Source organism: Ranitomeya variabilis, chromosome 2, assembly GCF_051348905.1.
Source record: "Ranitomeya variabilis isolate aRanVar5 chromosome 2, aRanVar5.hap1, whole genome shotgun sequence".
Classification (NCBI taxonomy): Eukaryota; Metazoa; Chordata; class Amphibia; order Anura; family Dendrobatidae; genus Ranitomeya; species Ranitomeya variabilis.
In genome coordinates this window covers 618,550,712-618,568,345 of record NC_135233.1, presented here as the reverse complement: position 1 = coordinate 618,568,345, position 17,634 = coordinate 618,550,712, and the positions used below count along the sequence as shown (strand labels likewise).

Sequence of the window (17,634 nt, the reverse complement as noted above, 5' to 3'; positions counted from 1 at the left end):
TTGGGGCTAAGGGGGAGAGTATGCTCTCCTGATACTAAGACAGGCATAATAAATATATGAGGAGACAGCGTAGATTTAGATAAAAACTAGATTCCAAAAATGGTGATGTTAAACCCCTATTCGTGGTGCTGTAGCCTCCACATGGGAGACACAACACTACATGATCAGGTAAGGAGTGTCACCAAAGCGGGGAGAGAGCAGTGGCCAAATCCCTATAGTCACTGTTGACATATTAACAATTCTGTTTTCTTTGACTGTTTCAATCGCTAGAGCCCAGACATGGACTACACGAAGGTCTATATATAAACATCCCATTTGGCAGACTCTATACCAGTCGTAGTATATGACATAGAATAACGGACAAATTGGAGGGAGGAGAAAGGTGGGGAATAAGTAACTATACAGGCCCAGATGGAGAGGAGGACAGGGAGCAGAGAGGAAAGACTATAGATGGAGGACCTAACCAGAGAAAACAACTATAGTTAAGTTGTTCATTCAATCCTCTTGGGTAACAGGTGTCAAGTAGGAATATCCACTTGGCCTCCCTCTGGAGGAGCATCCTATCCAGGTCACCACCCCTCGGTGGCATTGGTACTTTATCAATTCCCATAAAAGAGAGCTCCTTGGTATTGCCCCCATGTGTCCCATTCACATGTTTCGCAATGGGGGTGTCCCTCTGATTACTTATGTCACCCAGGTGCTCTCCCACATGTCTCCTAAATTCTCTAATCGTTTTTCCAATGTACGTCTGACCACATATGCACAGGGCCCTGTAAATTACACCAGTGGTTTTGCAGTTAATGAATTCTTTAATTTTATACAGTTGTTGAGTATTCTCATTAACAAATTCCTTGCCAGGTCTTATAAATTCGCATGCCACACAGGTCCCACATTTATAGCACCCTGCTGGTCTAACAGGTAACCATGTCTCTTTTTTGGGGGTGCTAAAGTGACTGTGCACAAGTCTGTCCCCCAAGGTCCTACATCTCCGATATGTGATGCTTGGTGCACCGCCCACAATCCTCTTAAGGTCCTCATCCATCCCCAAAATCCCCCTATGTTCCCTGAGGATCCTTTTCACAGATGCTGCCCCATTGTCAAATGTACAGATGAGTCTTGTCTCCTTAGGTGTATCCTCTTCCCTTCCAGAGGGAGTGAGGAGAGACCCTCTATTTTGTCTATTGGCATAGCAAAAGGCCTCCCTTAATATCCGATCGGGGTAGCCCCTGGCCAGAAACCTCTGTCTGAGGTCATCAGCCTTAGCCTTAAAGTCTCTTTGATTGGAGCAGTTTCGTCGTAATCTAAGGTACTGGCCCTTGGGGATACCCCTCTTTAGGGGATAGGGATGATGGCTATGCCATCTTAACAATGAGTTGGTTGCGGTGGGCTTCCTGTAAACTGTAGTCTCTAAACAGTCTCCCCTCTCCGATTTAGTGATTTGAATGTCCAAAAATGGTAACCTGTCCTCCTGTATCTCAAATGTAAACTTTAAGCCAATGTCATTCCTGTTCAGTGATGCGATGAATTGGCAGAAGGTATCCTTCGTGCCCTTCCAGAGTACAAAAATGTCATCAATATATCTGACCGATAGGTCAACAAGGGTCAGATATACTTCATACGTCTCTGAAAAGGCAATGCTGTCCTCCCACCAGCCCAGGAACACATTTGCATAAGTGGGGGCACTATTTTCTGTACATTTCTAGCTCGCTGGTGCATATAATCAGCCGCCATATGTATATGGTTAATTCTGTTTATTGGTATGACATTAAAATGAACAGGGAAAGGACAATAATGTCCCCTGAACCCGCCTGGTGTCCCCCCGTATATGACAATGAACATACCGTGAGTCTGTGGCTCCTCATTGGTGGTGGTGGTCCCACAGGAAAGACCCTCGCTGTAGTAACATTACAGCAGTATTATATGTACCGGGGGGCCACAATATAACATTACAGCAGTGTCATATGTACCGGGGGCCACAATGTAACATTACAGCAATGTTATATGTACCAGGGACCACAATGTAACATTACAGCAGTGTTATATGTACCGGGGGCCACAATGTAGCATTACAGCAGTGTTTTATGTAGCATTACAGCAGTGTTTTATGTACCGGGGGCCACAATGTAACATTACAGCGCTGATTCTGGGCAGTGCCGTCAGATTTACCTTTTGATCTGTTAAAGAGTTAATCCCATCTCCAAGATCCTGTCTCAGTATGTATTAGGTGTAATAATAATAATAATATTAGCAAATACCTACAATTAGAAATATAGTATAGTTCTCCTGATCACTATGTCTTTTACCATATGTGCAGGGTATTGCAGTTACTTGGGTATCCATGGGTATGACAACTAACAACTAATTAACCAATGTGAGTGGTTGTCACCATGGTTACCTAAGCTACTGCAGTGCCCTGCACATGGGGTAAGTTGCATAGGGAATCAGAAGAACTATACTACATTTCTAATTGGAGGTATTGGCTAATATTATTACACCTACAACTTATTGGGAATAAGATCTTGGAGATGGGAAAACTCTTTGGATGCTTCAGAAAAGCATTTTTGACAACTTTTCTTTTTTTTTTTTTTTTTTTTTTTTTTTTTAGAGGATTTCCCAAATGGCACGTGGCTTGGAGACGAGAATAACGCAGAGATGCGAGTGAGGAGCCCGGTCACCGCTGCAGACATGCTGCACATCAGCACCAACTGCCGGACAGCAGAGAAGATGGCGCTGACGCTGCTCGACTACCTGTTTCATCGCGAGGTGCAGGCCGTCTCCAACCTGTCAGGACAGGGGAAACATGGCAAAAAGCAGCTGGATCCATTGATGATTTATGGCATCCGCTGTAAGTATTATGTATTATTATAGCGCATTTATTCCATGGTGCTTTACCTGTGAGGAGGGTGTACATAATAAATAACAAGTACAGTAATAATGAACAGGAGGAGCAAGGACCCTGCCCGCGAGAGCTCACAATCTACAAGTAGCTCGTTACATTTCTGTCGCATTTTTTGAGAATCATTTCAGTTTGATACTAAAGAAACATTTAGTCCCTTGGAAGTTTTCGGAGATCTTTAATGAATTTCCACTAGCTGGAGTTAAAGGGATGTTACAGGTAATAGTATCACTTTGCTAACCTCCAGTGTCCGGCTGCAGTGATAAGGATGGAAATGTCGGCTGAGCCAGGTCAGGAAGCCGAGACGAGGTCCAAAATGGAACCGCTAGAACAGACCCCCACTAATATATTCACCCCTCTCACAGCCTGCTTTTAGGTTCCTCCTCGGTCTTTATCTGTGCGTTCTCCATGTTGCTGTGAGTAGCAGCTGCTAAGCGCCTCTTGTCCAAGATCGTAAGAATAATCCCAGATTTTGCCCCAGATATATCTCTGATTCTGCATGTAGTAAATCCCCACATTGGGCGAAGTTCACTTAAACACCAGGGATTTTCATGTGCAGAAGTAAAGCGGCATCGCACGTGACATTAATGGTGGAGGGCGACCATGTGCAGAAGTAAAGCGGCATCACACGGGACATTAATGATGGAGGGCGACCATGTGCAGAAGTAAAGCGGCATCACACGGGACATTAGTGATGGAGGGCGACCATGTGCAGAAGTTAAGCGGCATCGCACGGGACATTAATGATGGAGGGCGACTATGTGCAGAAGTAAAGCGGCATCACACGGGACATTAATGGTGGAAGGTGACCATGTGCAGAAGTAAAGCGGCATCGCACGGGACATTAATGATGGAGGGCGACCATGTGCAGAAGTTAAGCGGCATCGCACGGGACATTAATGATGGAAGGCGACCATGTGCAGAAGTAACGCGGCATCGCACGGGACATTAATGATGGAGGGCGACCATGTGCAGAAGTAAAGCGACAACACACGGGACATTAATGATGGAAGGCGACTATGTGCAGAAGTAAAGCGGCATCACACGGGACATTAATGGTGGAAGGCGACCATGTGCAGAAGTAACGCGGCATCGCACGGGACATTAATGATGGAGGGCGACCATGTGCAGAAGTAAAGCGACAACACACGGGACATTAATGATGGAAGGCGACCATGTGCAGAAGTAAAGTGGCATCACACTGGACATTAATGGTGGAAGGCGACCATCTGCAGAAGTAAAGCGGCATCACACGGACATTAATGATGGAGGGCGGGGGCGTGGCCTAGCAGGAGATGTGAGAGGACGTGTGCCGGACCTCTCCTGACGCCCGAACGGTGAACCGGTAACATTAGAGGCGCCGCCGAACGCCAAGTATCAAGGAAGGAGCTCCGGGGTGTCCGGGGAGCGGAGCGAGCCAGCCGCACTGTGAGAAAACAGCGGGATGACGCGCAAACGGCAGAAAGAGCTCGGGATGGCGGGCAGGACACGCTCCCAAGATGGCGCCGACAGCGCTGTAGAAGAGGCGGCAAAGGCAGACGCTGCCTATCAGAGGAGGCTTGAAGTGATCGCCCGGCTGGAACAGTTTGCCAGGACAGAAAACTCAGGGCGGCTGGTGCAGGGAGCCGGTGGTGAGGTAACAGGAGAAGAGAGAGACTCAGGGGTGCGGATGGATGTGGGGTCTGGGGCACAGGCAGAGGGGATAGTGAGCGGTTCCCCCAAAACAACTACTACAGTACCAGCTATGAGGTCTGATTCTTTGAATGTGGTATCTGAGCCGACCCAGGAATATGCTGCACAAATGGGTTCTGTGAGCAATGATGAGGCTGGGGAGCCAACCCTGAAGGATATATTTTCTGCAGTACTATTCTGCAAGACTGCTTTGACAACTCTAACTGTCCAGGTGGATGACCTGAAGGGGGAGGTTGCCTCTTTTCGCTCGGCTATGCACAAGATGGAGGGGAGAGTTGAAATGTTGGAGGAACGTGTGGGAGGTGCAGAAGATCAGATTGCTGAACTGGCAAAAAGAGAGAAAAAATATGTCCAGCGCATTGCGGAGTTGGAACTTAAAACTGATGATTTGGAGAATCGTTCGCGCAGGAACAATTTGAGAATTATTGGTGTGCCTGAAAAGGCAGAAGGACACAACCCCACGGACTTTATCGAGGCATGGCTGAAAACTAAGGTTGGAGGGGACAGTCTCACTAAATTATTTGCAGTAGAAAGAGCTCACCGGGTGCCAACCAGACCTCTGCCCCCTGGCTCCGCCCCACGGACCTTTCTTGCCAAAATCCTAAATTACAGAGACCGGGATATTCTGCTAAGAAGAGCCAGGAATATGGAGGAATTAACTATTGACGGCAACCGAATATCTATATACCCTGATTATTCCACAGTTGTACAGAAGCTCAAGATGAAGTTCGGAGAGGCTAAAAGACGCTTACGTGAACTGGGTCTGGCTTATTCTATGATGTATCCGGCTAAACTACGTGTGGTGGCCATGGAAAAGGTTCACTTTTTTCAAAATCCTGAGGAGGTGTCTCATTGGCTGGATTTGAATGCAAAACGTATTGGAGCAGAAAAGACCCGCTGAGGAGGATCAGATGTGAACTTCTGGCTATTGTGACAGTTCTGGGAGGGGAGGCAAATTGAGTTGTTGGTTGATTCTGATATATTATTAGAGGAATCTGATATGTGGTTCATGTGTGTTAAAGTTGTGTTCGGCGGCGCAACTGTTTATATATTCTGTTTCTAAAGGGCGGGGAGAGGAACGACCGTAGGAGAGTGTTAAACCTATTGGGGGTTGGTGTCGGCTTTTGAGCCACTGCTGGGATTGCGACTGCGCGTTCCCCTTTCTCATACAGAGAGGGAGTAGGAGACTATAAGTTGATTGGTATAAAGTTCTGGGGGAGGAAGTTATTGAGGGAAGGGAAGGGTAGAGGGAAGGGTAAAGGAAGGGTTTTGTTAGTAATAATGAGGGCTTGGGGGGGAGTTTTGGGTAGGTGGGCTCAGGTTAGGGGGGTAAGGGAGACCAACGGAAGGAAGTTGAGAAGTTTCACCACTATGCAAAATGATGGGAGATAAAGTTAAAATTTTGAGCTGGAACATTAGGGGTCTATCGAATGATACCAAACGTAAAGCTATTTTGCAATATATTTTGAAGCAGAGACCCTCGCTGATATGCCTTCAAGAGACTCATTTAGTTAAAGAAAAAACGGGTTTATTGCAGAAAAGATGGGTGAGAAAGGCATATCATGCGACATTCTCGGCCAATGCTAGAGGAGTGTCAATACTTGTGCATACAAGTGTACCGTTCGAGGAGGTAGAGGTGGTAATAGATAGTGATGGACAATATGTATTCCTTGTGTGTAAGATATATGCTAGGCTGTTATGTGTCGTGTCGGTGTATATTCCTCCACCGTACTCAGGGAAAAAACTACAGGAAATCCTAAATATATCTGGTGGGTGGGGAGGAGTTCCATTGCTCATAATTGGGGATATGAACAATATTATTGATGACCATTTGGATAGGGGGCAGCAAGCTATGTTGAGGAAGGAGGGGAATTTAACAGCGTTTGTGGTAGCTATTTGAAAGAGGTGGCATGGAGGGATTTATGGAGAATTCGTAATAAGGATACATACTGTTTCTCCTGTTATTCGGCGACTTATGGCTCTCTATCCCGTATTGATATGGCTCTGGGTAATGAAGGAATGGATAGGTTGGTACAGGAGATAGACTATATGCCTAGAGTAGTGTCGGATCATAGTCCATTGGTAGTAACACTGCAAATTGAAGGCCCTGGGGAAATGGCTAAATTGGGTTGGAAGATTAACCCTTTCTGGTTACAAATTCTTGACATGGGAAAGATCGGGGAAGAGATAGGGGAATTTTTTAAATTTAATGATGGAAGTGCAGCGAAACATGTGGTTTGGGATACCATGAAAGCTTATTTGAGGGGAATATTATCTAAAGGGATATCTAGGCATAGAACAAAAACAAGGGAGTCTGACAAAGCCATATTGGAGGAATTGAAGGCAGCGGAGGCTGCATTGAGTAATTTACGTTCTCAGGACACCATGAACCGTATGAAGATGGCTCAGGAGGAGGTTAACAAATTACACTTACGCAAAGCAGAGAGGGCGAGAGCTTTCCAAAGAGAGGCCTTTTACGCGGAAGGGGAGAAGGTGGGTCACCTGCTATCAGTGGTGACGTCTGCTCAGAGGGACTCGACACACGTACATGCTCTGGAATTAGAAAATGGCAGCATTGTAACACAGGGGGCCCAAATTCTGGAAGGTTTTAAGGGATTTTATAGTAAATTGTATGCATCACACATGGGACAGAGGGAAGGTGAAATTGACAGATTTCTAGAGGAGGCAAATTTACCTAGGCTGGAAGCTGAGGATAGAGATTCGTTAGATAGACCGCTCACGGTGGAAGAGTTGGAGGGTGCCTTGAGGTCAATGGCGGGGGGGAAGGCTCCGGGGGCTGACGGCGTCCCTGTTGAGATCTATGATGTCCTTTCTGAAGAGTTGTTGACCAGATTGCTGGGGGTATTTGAGGAGTCACTGGAGAGGGGAATATTGCCTGCTTCCATGAGGGAGGCCACTATTGTGGTCATTCCTAAACCCGATAAAAACCCACGGTTGCCGGAGTCATACAGACCGATATCACTCCTGACAACAGATGTTAAGATTTTGGCTAAAGCCTTGGCGAACAGACTGACTCGGGTAATAGAAAAGGTGGTTCATTCGGACCAATCCGGTTTTATGCCTAATAAATCCACTGCCATCAACTTGAGAAGGTTATTCCTCAATATGCAGATACCGGCGGAGAATGCTGGTAGGAGGGTGGTAGTTTCCCTCGATGCACATAAAGCCTTCGATAGTATAGAATGGCAATACCTGTGGTCGGTTCTGGGCCGCTTTAGGTTTGGGCCAGTCTTTGTGTCATGGGTGAGACTCCTATACTCCTCTCCAGTGGCTAAACTTAGGGTGAACAATGCACTGTCGGAAAGCTTTCAGTTGTTTCGAGGTACGCGACAGGGGTGCCCGTTGTCCCCGTTGCTGTTTGCTCTGGCGGTGGAGCCTCTGGCAGCGGCTATCAGAGGGTCTCGGTTAGTAAAGGGGTTTGTGTATGGGAAAATGGAGGAGAAAATTGCTCTGTATGCCGATGATATTTTGCTTTTTCTTGAGGGTCCTGGGGAGCCTTTAGGAAATGTGATTTCATTAATTGAAGGATTTGGGCAAATTTCTGGATTGATTATCAACTGGGACAAATCAAGTGTTATGCAGGTGGATAGGGAAGTGGATTATACGGGGGAGGTGGAACAGAGTACGAAATTAAGGGTGGTGTCGCAATTTAAATATCTAGGGATCCAGGTTTCTCTTCCCTTAAATAGATTTGAGGAGCTTAATCTTGAGCCATTAATAAACAAATTACGCGCCAAAATCTCAGCTTGGAATAAGTTGCATCTGTCGGTGGTGGGTAGAGTAAATCTCCTTAAGATGGTTGTGATGCCACAGGTTTTGTATATTTTGCATAACTCTCCGGTATGGATCCCTCTGACCAGATTTCGTAAACTAAGATCATTATTTGGGGAATTGGTGTGGGGTGGGAAGAACCCTAGAATTAGGCAGGAGATACTGCAGAGACCTAAAGATGAAGGGGGACTTGCCCTGCCTAATCCCTGGTTATACTTTTTATCTGCGCAGAGCCAGCATCTTAGAGGATGGGGGGAAGGACTTGAGAAAGGTCAGGGACATAGTAGCCTGGTACATATTATCGGCATGTGGCCCTTGGGTCAGGGTCTAGAGGCAGGACTATTTAAGAAATTAGGAACTTGTTTTCACACTATAAATTTAATTCATAAGGTATGGCAGACGATTAAACGTATAAGGGGGGTTGTGAAATTTACTGAGTTTTCGCCTATTTGGGATAACCCCTCTTTTCAAGAATTTAATCATATGGAAGGAATGGGAGAGTGGAGGGAAAAAGGCATTGGGTTGATAGGTCAGTTGATTCATAACGGGAATCTTAAATCTTTTGAGGTGCTGCAGCAGGAATTTCAGTTCCCGGGGTTAAAGTTGTATCACTATAGACGGATTCAACACGCATTTCAGGCACAAAAAAAGAGAGGGCCTATAGTGATTCAGAAGGATCTAATGTTGGACTTTATACTAAATAATAACGGAACAAAAGGGGCAATATCCGAAGTATATGGCGATTTACTACATACCTTTCTAATGGATTACCCTATTAAGGCCAGAGGGAAGTGGGAGGATGAACTGGGACAAATAGACGACGATAGGTGTGAGTCTATATTGGAATACATACCCAGGCTGTCAATGAGTGAACCTGGAAGATTGTCGCAACTATATGTGATAAATAGGGCCTATAGGACACCTGACATGTTGTTTAAAGCCGGGCTCAGAGATGACTCTGGGTGCCCTAGGTGCTCCCAGTCTCAGGCGGGGATACTGCACATGTTGTGGCTGTGTCCCAGACTATTTGCATACTGGGTTGTTGTGCTGAACCAGGTAGGGGTAATTTATGGGTGTTCGATTCCTAGGGATCCAGTGGTCTGTGTACTTGGGTATGTGGAGGAAATCCTGACCGACGAGACTGCCAAAATGGCAATTGCTAGATTATTGTTCATTGCGAGAAAGATGATTGCAAGGTATTGGATCAGGGAGGAACCTCCTACTAGACGAGAGTTTATTGCACAAGCGAATCATATTGTCCAGCTCGAAAAAAGTATATATAATAAGAGGAACAGGATGGGGTTTTTTCAAAAGCTGTGGCAGCCATGGCTGGACGGGAATAACTGAGGGGTGGTGGTAAAATGATGCTAATAGTAAATATGTATGTAATGTTTACTCTCTTCTTTCCAAGAGTATTGTATGGTTGGAGTTGGTCTTTAAGGGGGAGGGGGGTGGGTGGGTATGTTTCTTTCTTTAAAATCAAAAACATTAATGCACCTTGTTATTGAAATGGATTTTATTGTATTTCTTTTGCACAATAAAAAATATTTGGTTTAAAAAAATGATGGAGGGCGACAATGTGCAGAAGTAAAGCGACATCACACGGGACATTAATGATGGAGGGTGACCATGTACAGAAGTAAAGCGGCATCACACGGGACATTAATGATGGAGGGCGACCATGTACAGAAATAAAGCGGCATCACACGGGACATTAGTGATGGAGGGCGACCATGTGCAGAAGTTAAGCGGCATCGCACGGGACATTAATGATGAAGGGCGACCATGTGCAGAAGTAAAGCGGCATCACACGGGACATTAATGGTGGAAGGCGACCATGTGCAGAAGTAAAGCGGCATCACACTGGACATTAATGGTGGAAGGCGACCATGTGCAGAAGTAAAGCGACATCACACGGGATATTAATGATGGAGGGCGACCATGTACAGAAGTAAAGCGGCATCACACGGGACATTAATGATGGAGGGCGACCATGTGCAGAAGTAAAGCGACATCACACGGGACATTAATGATGGAAGGTGACCATGTGCAGAAGTAAAGCGGCATCACACTGGACATTAATGGTGGAAGGTGACCATGTGCAGAAGTAAAGCGACATCACACGGACATTAATGATGGAGGGCGACAATGTGCAGAAGTAAAGCGACATCACACAGGATATTAATGATGGAGGGCGACCATGTGCAGAAGTAAAGCGGCATCACACGGGACATTAATGATGGAGGGCGACCATGTACAGAAGTAAAGCGGCATCACACTGGACATTAATGATGGAGGGCGACCATGTGCAGAAGTAAAGCAGCATCGCACGGGACATCAATGATGGAGGGCGGCCATGTGCAGAAGTAAAGCGGCATCACACGGGACATTAAAGATGGAGGGCGACTATGTGAAGAAGTAAAGCGGCATCACACGGGACATTAATGGTGGAGGGCGACCATGTGCAGAAGTAAAGCGGCATCGTAATGGACATTGATGATGGAGGGCGACCATGTGCAGAAGTAAAGCGGCATCACACGGGACATTAATGATGGGGGGCGACCATGTACAGAAGTAAAGCGACATCACACGGGATATTAATGGTGGAGGGCGACCATGTCCAGAAGTAAAGCGACATGGCACAGGATATTAATGGTGGAGGATGACCGTGTGCAGAAGTAAAGTGGCATCACACGGGATATTAATGGTGGAGGGCGACCATGTACAGAAGTAAAGCGACATCACATGGGATATTAATGGTGGAGGGCGACCATGTGCAGAAGTAAAGCGGCATCGCACGGGACATTAATGATGGAGGGCGACCACGTGCAGAAGTAAAGCAGCATCGCACAGGACATTAATGATGGAGGGCGACCATGTGCAGAAGTAAAGCGTCATCACACGGGACATTAATGATGGAGGGCGACCACGTGCAGAAGTAAAGTGATATCACACAGGACATTAATGATGGAGGGCGACTGTGCAGAAGTAAAGCAGCATCACACAGGACATTAATGATGGAGGGCGACCGTGTGCAGAAGTAAAGCGGCATCGCACCAGACATTAATGATGAAGGGCGACCATGTGCAGCGACATCGCCCGGGACATCAATGATGGAGGGCGACCATGTGCAGCTCTAATGATGGCAGGCGACCATGTCCCTTTTTAACTCTTCACCCTGACGGCCTTGTGTCTTTCTGTAAACCGCACCCAACTGTGTGCAGAGTTTCCAGGAAGCACTTGCCCCCAGTTACCTCATTTGTGGGTTTTATTTATTTGTTTTAACAAGTGATAATGGGCAGAATGATCTCCGTCCTAGTCTCCTTGCATCTCTGATAGTAATTTCCCGCCCGGGGTCACGTATAGAATGTGCAGCTCTGCAGGCTGGGTGGGAGTCAGCTCCGGTCAATGTCAGCTCTGCATCTTGGGGTCTTGCCCCGCTCCACTGTCTGTTCTCAGTGAAGGCTCTGGGGCTTGTAGTGGGTTGAAAGTTGGAAGAGGCTTAATCCACGAGGAAGGGTCCCAACCTCCATAGTCCATGACTAATGATTTCCCACCCAGACTGCAGCACACACGGGCCCTTCATCCTGACTGGAGACCTTTTTAAGGAGCCATAAGTACTTCCTCTCAGGCTGTAAATAAAGCCGTCCTGTGTGTCTCACGTGAAGGCACCGCTCCCAGCTGCCGTTCTTTCAGGAGTTTGGATCTTCTACATAAATATAGCATTTTGTTGCGCAGGATTAGACGATTTTCTTGCTCCAGTTGTTTTTTGTATAAAACTGAAGCAAACAAAATGGAACAAAGAAAACAAGCAATCTGTAATTTGGCATTTGCAGCCGGCAGATAGTCATGATGCAATGCCGCGTTATGTTTTTTTTTCATCCCCACCTATTATTATGTAGATACTTCATGTAATCTGTCAGGCCAGAGATCCACCGTGACCATGAGCTGCAGAGAAGTCCCGGTGGCCCGTGACCACGAACATAAAATATAATTATTATTAACAGTAAACTGCAGGATGAGCAGAGGCATACAGAAACTGACAGAGACAGTCGGATGCACAATGTAACGCCAAGAGATAATGCAGATATTCAGTTTTATACATTAGGCCGGTCACAATACATTTAAATCAGCAATAAAGCGAGCATTTCATCTAACTAAAGAAAGAGAGGGTCAAGCAGTTGGGGGCACCGGCTCATCTACCCCATTTTATGAAGTTAACAGGGCAGCCCCCGCTTATATGAACACTCTTTTTAAAAGCAAAGACCACTGGCGATTTCCATTCAGAACTAGTGGGTGTTCTGTACCGAGCCGATGCCGTCCAACAAACAGACTCGATTAGTAACGGCAGCTCTGACGTCACCGAGTTCTGTTCAGGGTCAATAAATAAAAGGCAGCTGCAGGGGTCCGCTGTGATGGGCATCCCCATAATGTCATACAGGAATGTAACCACCCGGGCCCAGTATTCCCTAATCATTGGGCAGCTCCACAGAAGAGGGAAACAACTCCCCCCGGCCCCTGCAACTCTTGGGACACAAATCCAGGAACTGAGGCTGTTCCCTACACATCCTGGCAGTGGTATAATATGTAGGGTGTGGAGTTGTGCAGGGAGGAGAGAACTACTCTGAATCCACCAAATACACTATCACAGCTCACCTCCTCCCCCTGTACAATGACTGATAACACCTCTATAAACAGTAGATAACACAGGATCCACCATTCACAATAGGTGATGTCACAGCTCACCTCCTCCTCCTCCTGGACAATGACTGATAACACCTCTATATACAGTAGATAACACAGGATCCACCATTAACAATAGATGATGTCACAGCTCACCTCCTCGTCCTGTACAATGACTGATAACACCTCTATATATAGTAGATAACACAGGATCCACCATTCACAATAGGTGACGTCACAGCTCACCTCCTCCTCCTGTACAATGACTGCTAACCTCTCTATATACAATAAATAACGCAGTCTCCACCATTCACAATAGGTGATGTCACAGCTCACCTCCTCCTCCTCCTCCTGTACAATGACTGATAACACCTCTATATATAGTAGATAACACAGGATCCACCATTCACAATAGGTGACGTCACAGCTCACCTCCTCCTCCTGTACAATGACTGATAACCCCTCTATATACAGTAAATAACGCAGACTCCACCATTCACAATAGGTGATATCACAGCTCACCTCCTCCTCAAGTACAATGACTGATAACACCTCTATAAACAGTAGATAACACAGGATCCACCATTCACAATAGATGATGTCACAGCTCACCTCCTCGTCCTGTACAATGACTGATAACACCTCTATATATAGTAGATAACACAGGATCCACCATCTATATATATAATTGTCTAAGGGTTTTTTCGTCTGTCTGTCTGTCTGTCCCGTTTATTCATTCTCTGATTGGTCGAGGCCGCCTGGGCCTCGACCAATCAGCGACGGGCATAGCATGGCGACGATGATGTCATAACGGAAATCCCGTGTCTCTGATTGGTCGAGGCCGCCAGGCCTCGACCAATCAGCGACGGGCACAGTCGGAATCATCATTGTCCATATACTACGGGGACATGCATATTCTAGAATACCCGATGCGTTAGAATCGGGCCACAGTCTAGTTCACAATAGGTGATGTCACAGCTCACCTCCTCCTCCTCCTGTACAATGACTGATAACACCTCTATATACAGGAGATAACACAGGATCCACCATTCACAATAGGTGATGTCACAGCTCACCTCCTCCTCCTGTACAATGACTGATAACACCTCTATATACAGCAGATAACACAGGATCCACCATTCACAATAGGTGATGTCACAGCTCACCTCCTCCTGTATACTTACTGATGACACCTCTATATACAGTAGGTAACACAGAATCCAGCATTCACATTAAGGGATGTCACAGCTCACCTCCTCCTGTATAATGACTGATAACACCTCTATATACAGTAGATAACACAGGGTCCACCATTCACAATAGATGATGTCACAGCTCACCTCCTCCTCCTGTGCAATGACAGATAACACCTCTATATACAGTAGAGAACACAGGATCCAGCATTCACAATAGGTGATATCACAGCTCACCTCCTCCTCCTGTGCAATGACTGATACCTCTATATACAGCAGATAACTGTTGTGAACTCTATTTTTGGGCTCCCTCTAGTGGTCACAAGCGGTACTGTGTAGTGTTGTCTTTCTGCAGGTTGGCAGCATCAGCTGGTTCGTTATCCTTGGCTGGTTTCCTATTTAGCTCACCTGGATACTCAGTTCCTTGCCTGCTATCAATGTATTCAGTGCTCTTCAGATTCCTTGTGACTACCTTGCTCCCAGTCTCTCCAAGACAAGCTAAGTTTTTGTTTGTTCATTTTTTGATTATCAGCATTCATCATGTTTCTTGTCATGTTTCTTGTCCAGCTTGCTAAAATGTGATTTCCTCGCTTGCTGGTTGCTCTAGGGGACTGAGTTTCTCCCCCCACACCGTTAGTTGGTGCGGGGGTTCTGGAAATCTCAGTGTGGATATTTTGTAAGGGTTTTTTACTGACCGCACAGACCCCTTTTCTATTTTCTGCTATCTAGTATTAGTGGGCCTCATTTGCTGAATCTGCTTTCACCCCTGTGTATGTGCCTTCCTCTTACCTCACCGTTATTATTTGTTGGGGGCTTCTATATCTTTGGGGATTATTTCTCTGGAGGCAAGTGAGGTCTTTCTCTCTCTCTAGGGGTAGTTAGTTCCTCAGGCTGGCTCGAGACGTCTAGGATTTTAGGCACGTTCACCGGCTACCTCTAGTGTGTTGGATAGGTTCAGATTTGCGGTTAGTCCAGTTTGCCACCTCCCTAGAGCTTGTCCTATGTTTTGTTACTTAGCTGGAGTAATTTGTGATCCTCAACCACTAAGGATCATAACAGATAACACAGGATCCACCATTCACAGCTTACCTCCTCCTCCTCCTGTACAATGACTGATACCTCTATATACAGTAAATAAGAGGATCCACCATTCACAGTAGCTGAAGTCATAGCTCACCTCCTCCTGTACAATGACTGATAACACCTCTATATACAGTAGATAACACAGGGTCCACCATTCACAATAGATGATGTCACAGCTCACCTCCTCCTCCTGTACAATGACAGATAACACCTCTATATACAGTAGAGAACACAGGATCCAGCATTCACAATAGGTGATATCACAGCTCACCTCCTCCTCCTGTGCAATGACTGATACCTCTATATACAGCAGATAACACAGGATCCACCATTCACAGTAGCTGAAGTCACAGCTTACCTCCTCCTCCTCCTGTACAATGACTGATACCTCTATATACAGTAAATAACAGAGGATCCACCATTCACAGTAGCTGAAGTCACAGCTCACCTCCTCCTGTACAATGACTGATAACACCTCTATATACAGCAGATAACACAGGATCCACCATTCACAATAGGTGATGTCACAGCTCTCCTCCTCCTCCTGTACAATGACTGATAACACCTCTATATACAGCAGATAACACAGGATCCATTCACAATAGGTAATGTCACAGCACACCACCTCTTCCTCTCTGCAGATTGACCTCTGCACAGATCACCGAGCATGCCCACCACACTCTCCCATGAGAGATCACATGTCCATGAGCGGTAGCCTCAGACTTCCAGCTCTTATGGTCCATGTGGACATGGATGTGTAACTAAGGCCCAATAGGAGGAGGGCGAAAGGGAGATTGGGGAACAAGAGCGATGTACAGGCAGGAGACCCCGACGTACACTGCGCAGGGTGCTCCCTGCCAAACCAATCTGAACAAGGTTTACATTATGTCAGAAGGACATTAAGTAACGAAAATACACTGCTCAAAAAAATAAAGGGACCGCTAAAATCCCACATCCTAGATATCACTGAATGAAATATTCCAGTTGTAAATCTTTATTCATTACATAGTGGAATGTGTGATGAGAACAATAAAACATAAAAATGATCAATGTAAATCACAACTAATATCCCACGGAGGTCTGGAGTTGGAATGATGCTCAAAATCAAAGTGGAAAATTAAATTACAGGTACTGATAGTTAGTACATGTCCCACCGGAGCTTTGTGCTAAACTGAAGCCTAAAAGCCTCGTTTTCCAAGATTTTGAGGCCCAGGATCCCCACTATGAACTAATGTGGAGAACAGCTCACCAGTGGTCAGCCGTCTATACTACTGGCCGGCATACAACCCTGCCGGACCCTGCAGTTGACGGAGCAGCTGTCAGATGACCGCTGCTTTCTTTTCACCTTCCTTCTGGCGTATTTGAAACAGCAAATTTCCTGTGGACCTTTCTGGAATAAAATCCATTACCAATGTGGATTTTGATGCCTTCACGAGTAGAAACCACGACCTGTTATGTCACATTACTTGTTACAGACTCGTCAGTATCGGGCGCCGGTCACCTTGTACCTGTCACTACCTCTGCGTCAGTCAGCAGCACTCTGCTCCTCCAGAGGCATCAGTACAAGTGAATGTGCACCATCATTTCACCCTTTTTTGGGTATTTTCTCTCGCAGTCCTCAGTCATGTAGTCAGGATTTTTGCATAATGATTTTTGCCTCTGGCAGGTCTTCAGTGTTCATCATTCATCGCAGCAGCTGCCATTAGCAGGGCTGGGGGCACCAGCCTGTGCATGAAATATATCGTTAGAGGAACATTCATTCCTGGAAATCTGAAGTCTAAGTGATGTAACATGATAAACGCAAACACAAAAAATAATTACCAGCAAATGCCTGAGTCGTCCGCAGCATGTTAATGACTCGTTTAGCTGTTTCTCATTCTTATCTGTTCATGGAAGTCATCGGTGACATCCATTATCGCCACCGTTACTGAAGTCATTCTGCCAAAATAACTCTCCATGGGCGCAATCATTACACCCCATACTTAATCTTGTCATTATATCAGCTCGGGGCGTCATTTTAATATACACTACTCAAAAAAAATAAAGGGAACACTTAAACAATAGAATATAACTCCAAGTAAATCAAACTTCTGTGAAATCAAACTGTCCACTTAGGAAGCAACACTGTTTGACAATCAATATCACATGCTGTTGTGCAAATGAAATAGACAACAGATGGAAATTATTGGCAATTATCAAGACACCCTCAATAAAGGAGTGGTTCTGCAGGTGGGGACCACTGACAACATCTCAGTACCAATGCTTTCTGGCTGATGTTTTGGTCACTTTTGAATG

General features: G+C 45.9%; 1 protein-coding gene across 6 annotated transcripts in view; it reads left to right on the top strand.

Annotated features, from left to right (window-relative positions):
- The window catches only part of BANP (BTG3 associated nuclear protein), a 359,699-nt gene that overhangs the window by 131,306 nt on the left and 210,759 nt on the right, over positions 1-17,634 (top strand). For all 6 annotated transcript variants that reach the window (XM_077288816.1, XM_077288817.1, XM_077288819.1 and 3 more), the window contains one exon: positions 2,606-2,845. In XM_077288816.1, coding sequence (XP_077144931.1) covers positions 2,606-2,845 — 240 coding nt within the window. The remainder of the gene's footprint in view (positions 1-2,605; positions 2,846-17,634) is intronic.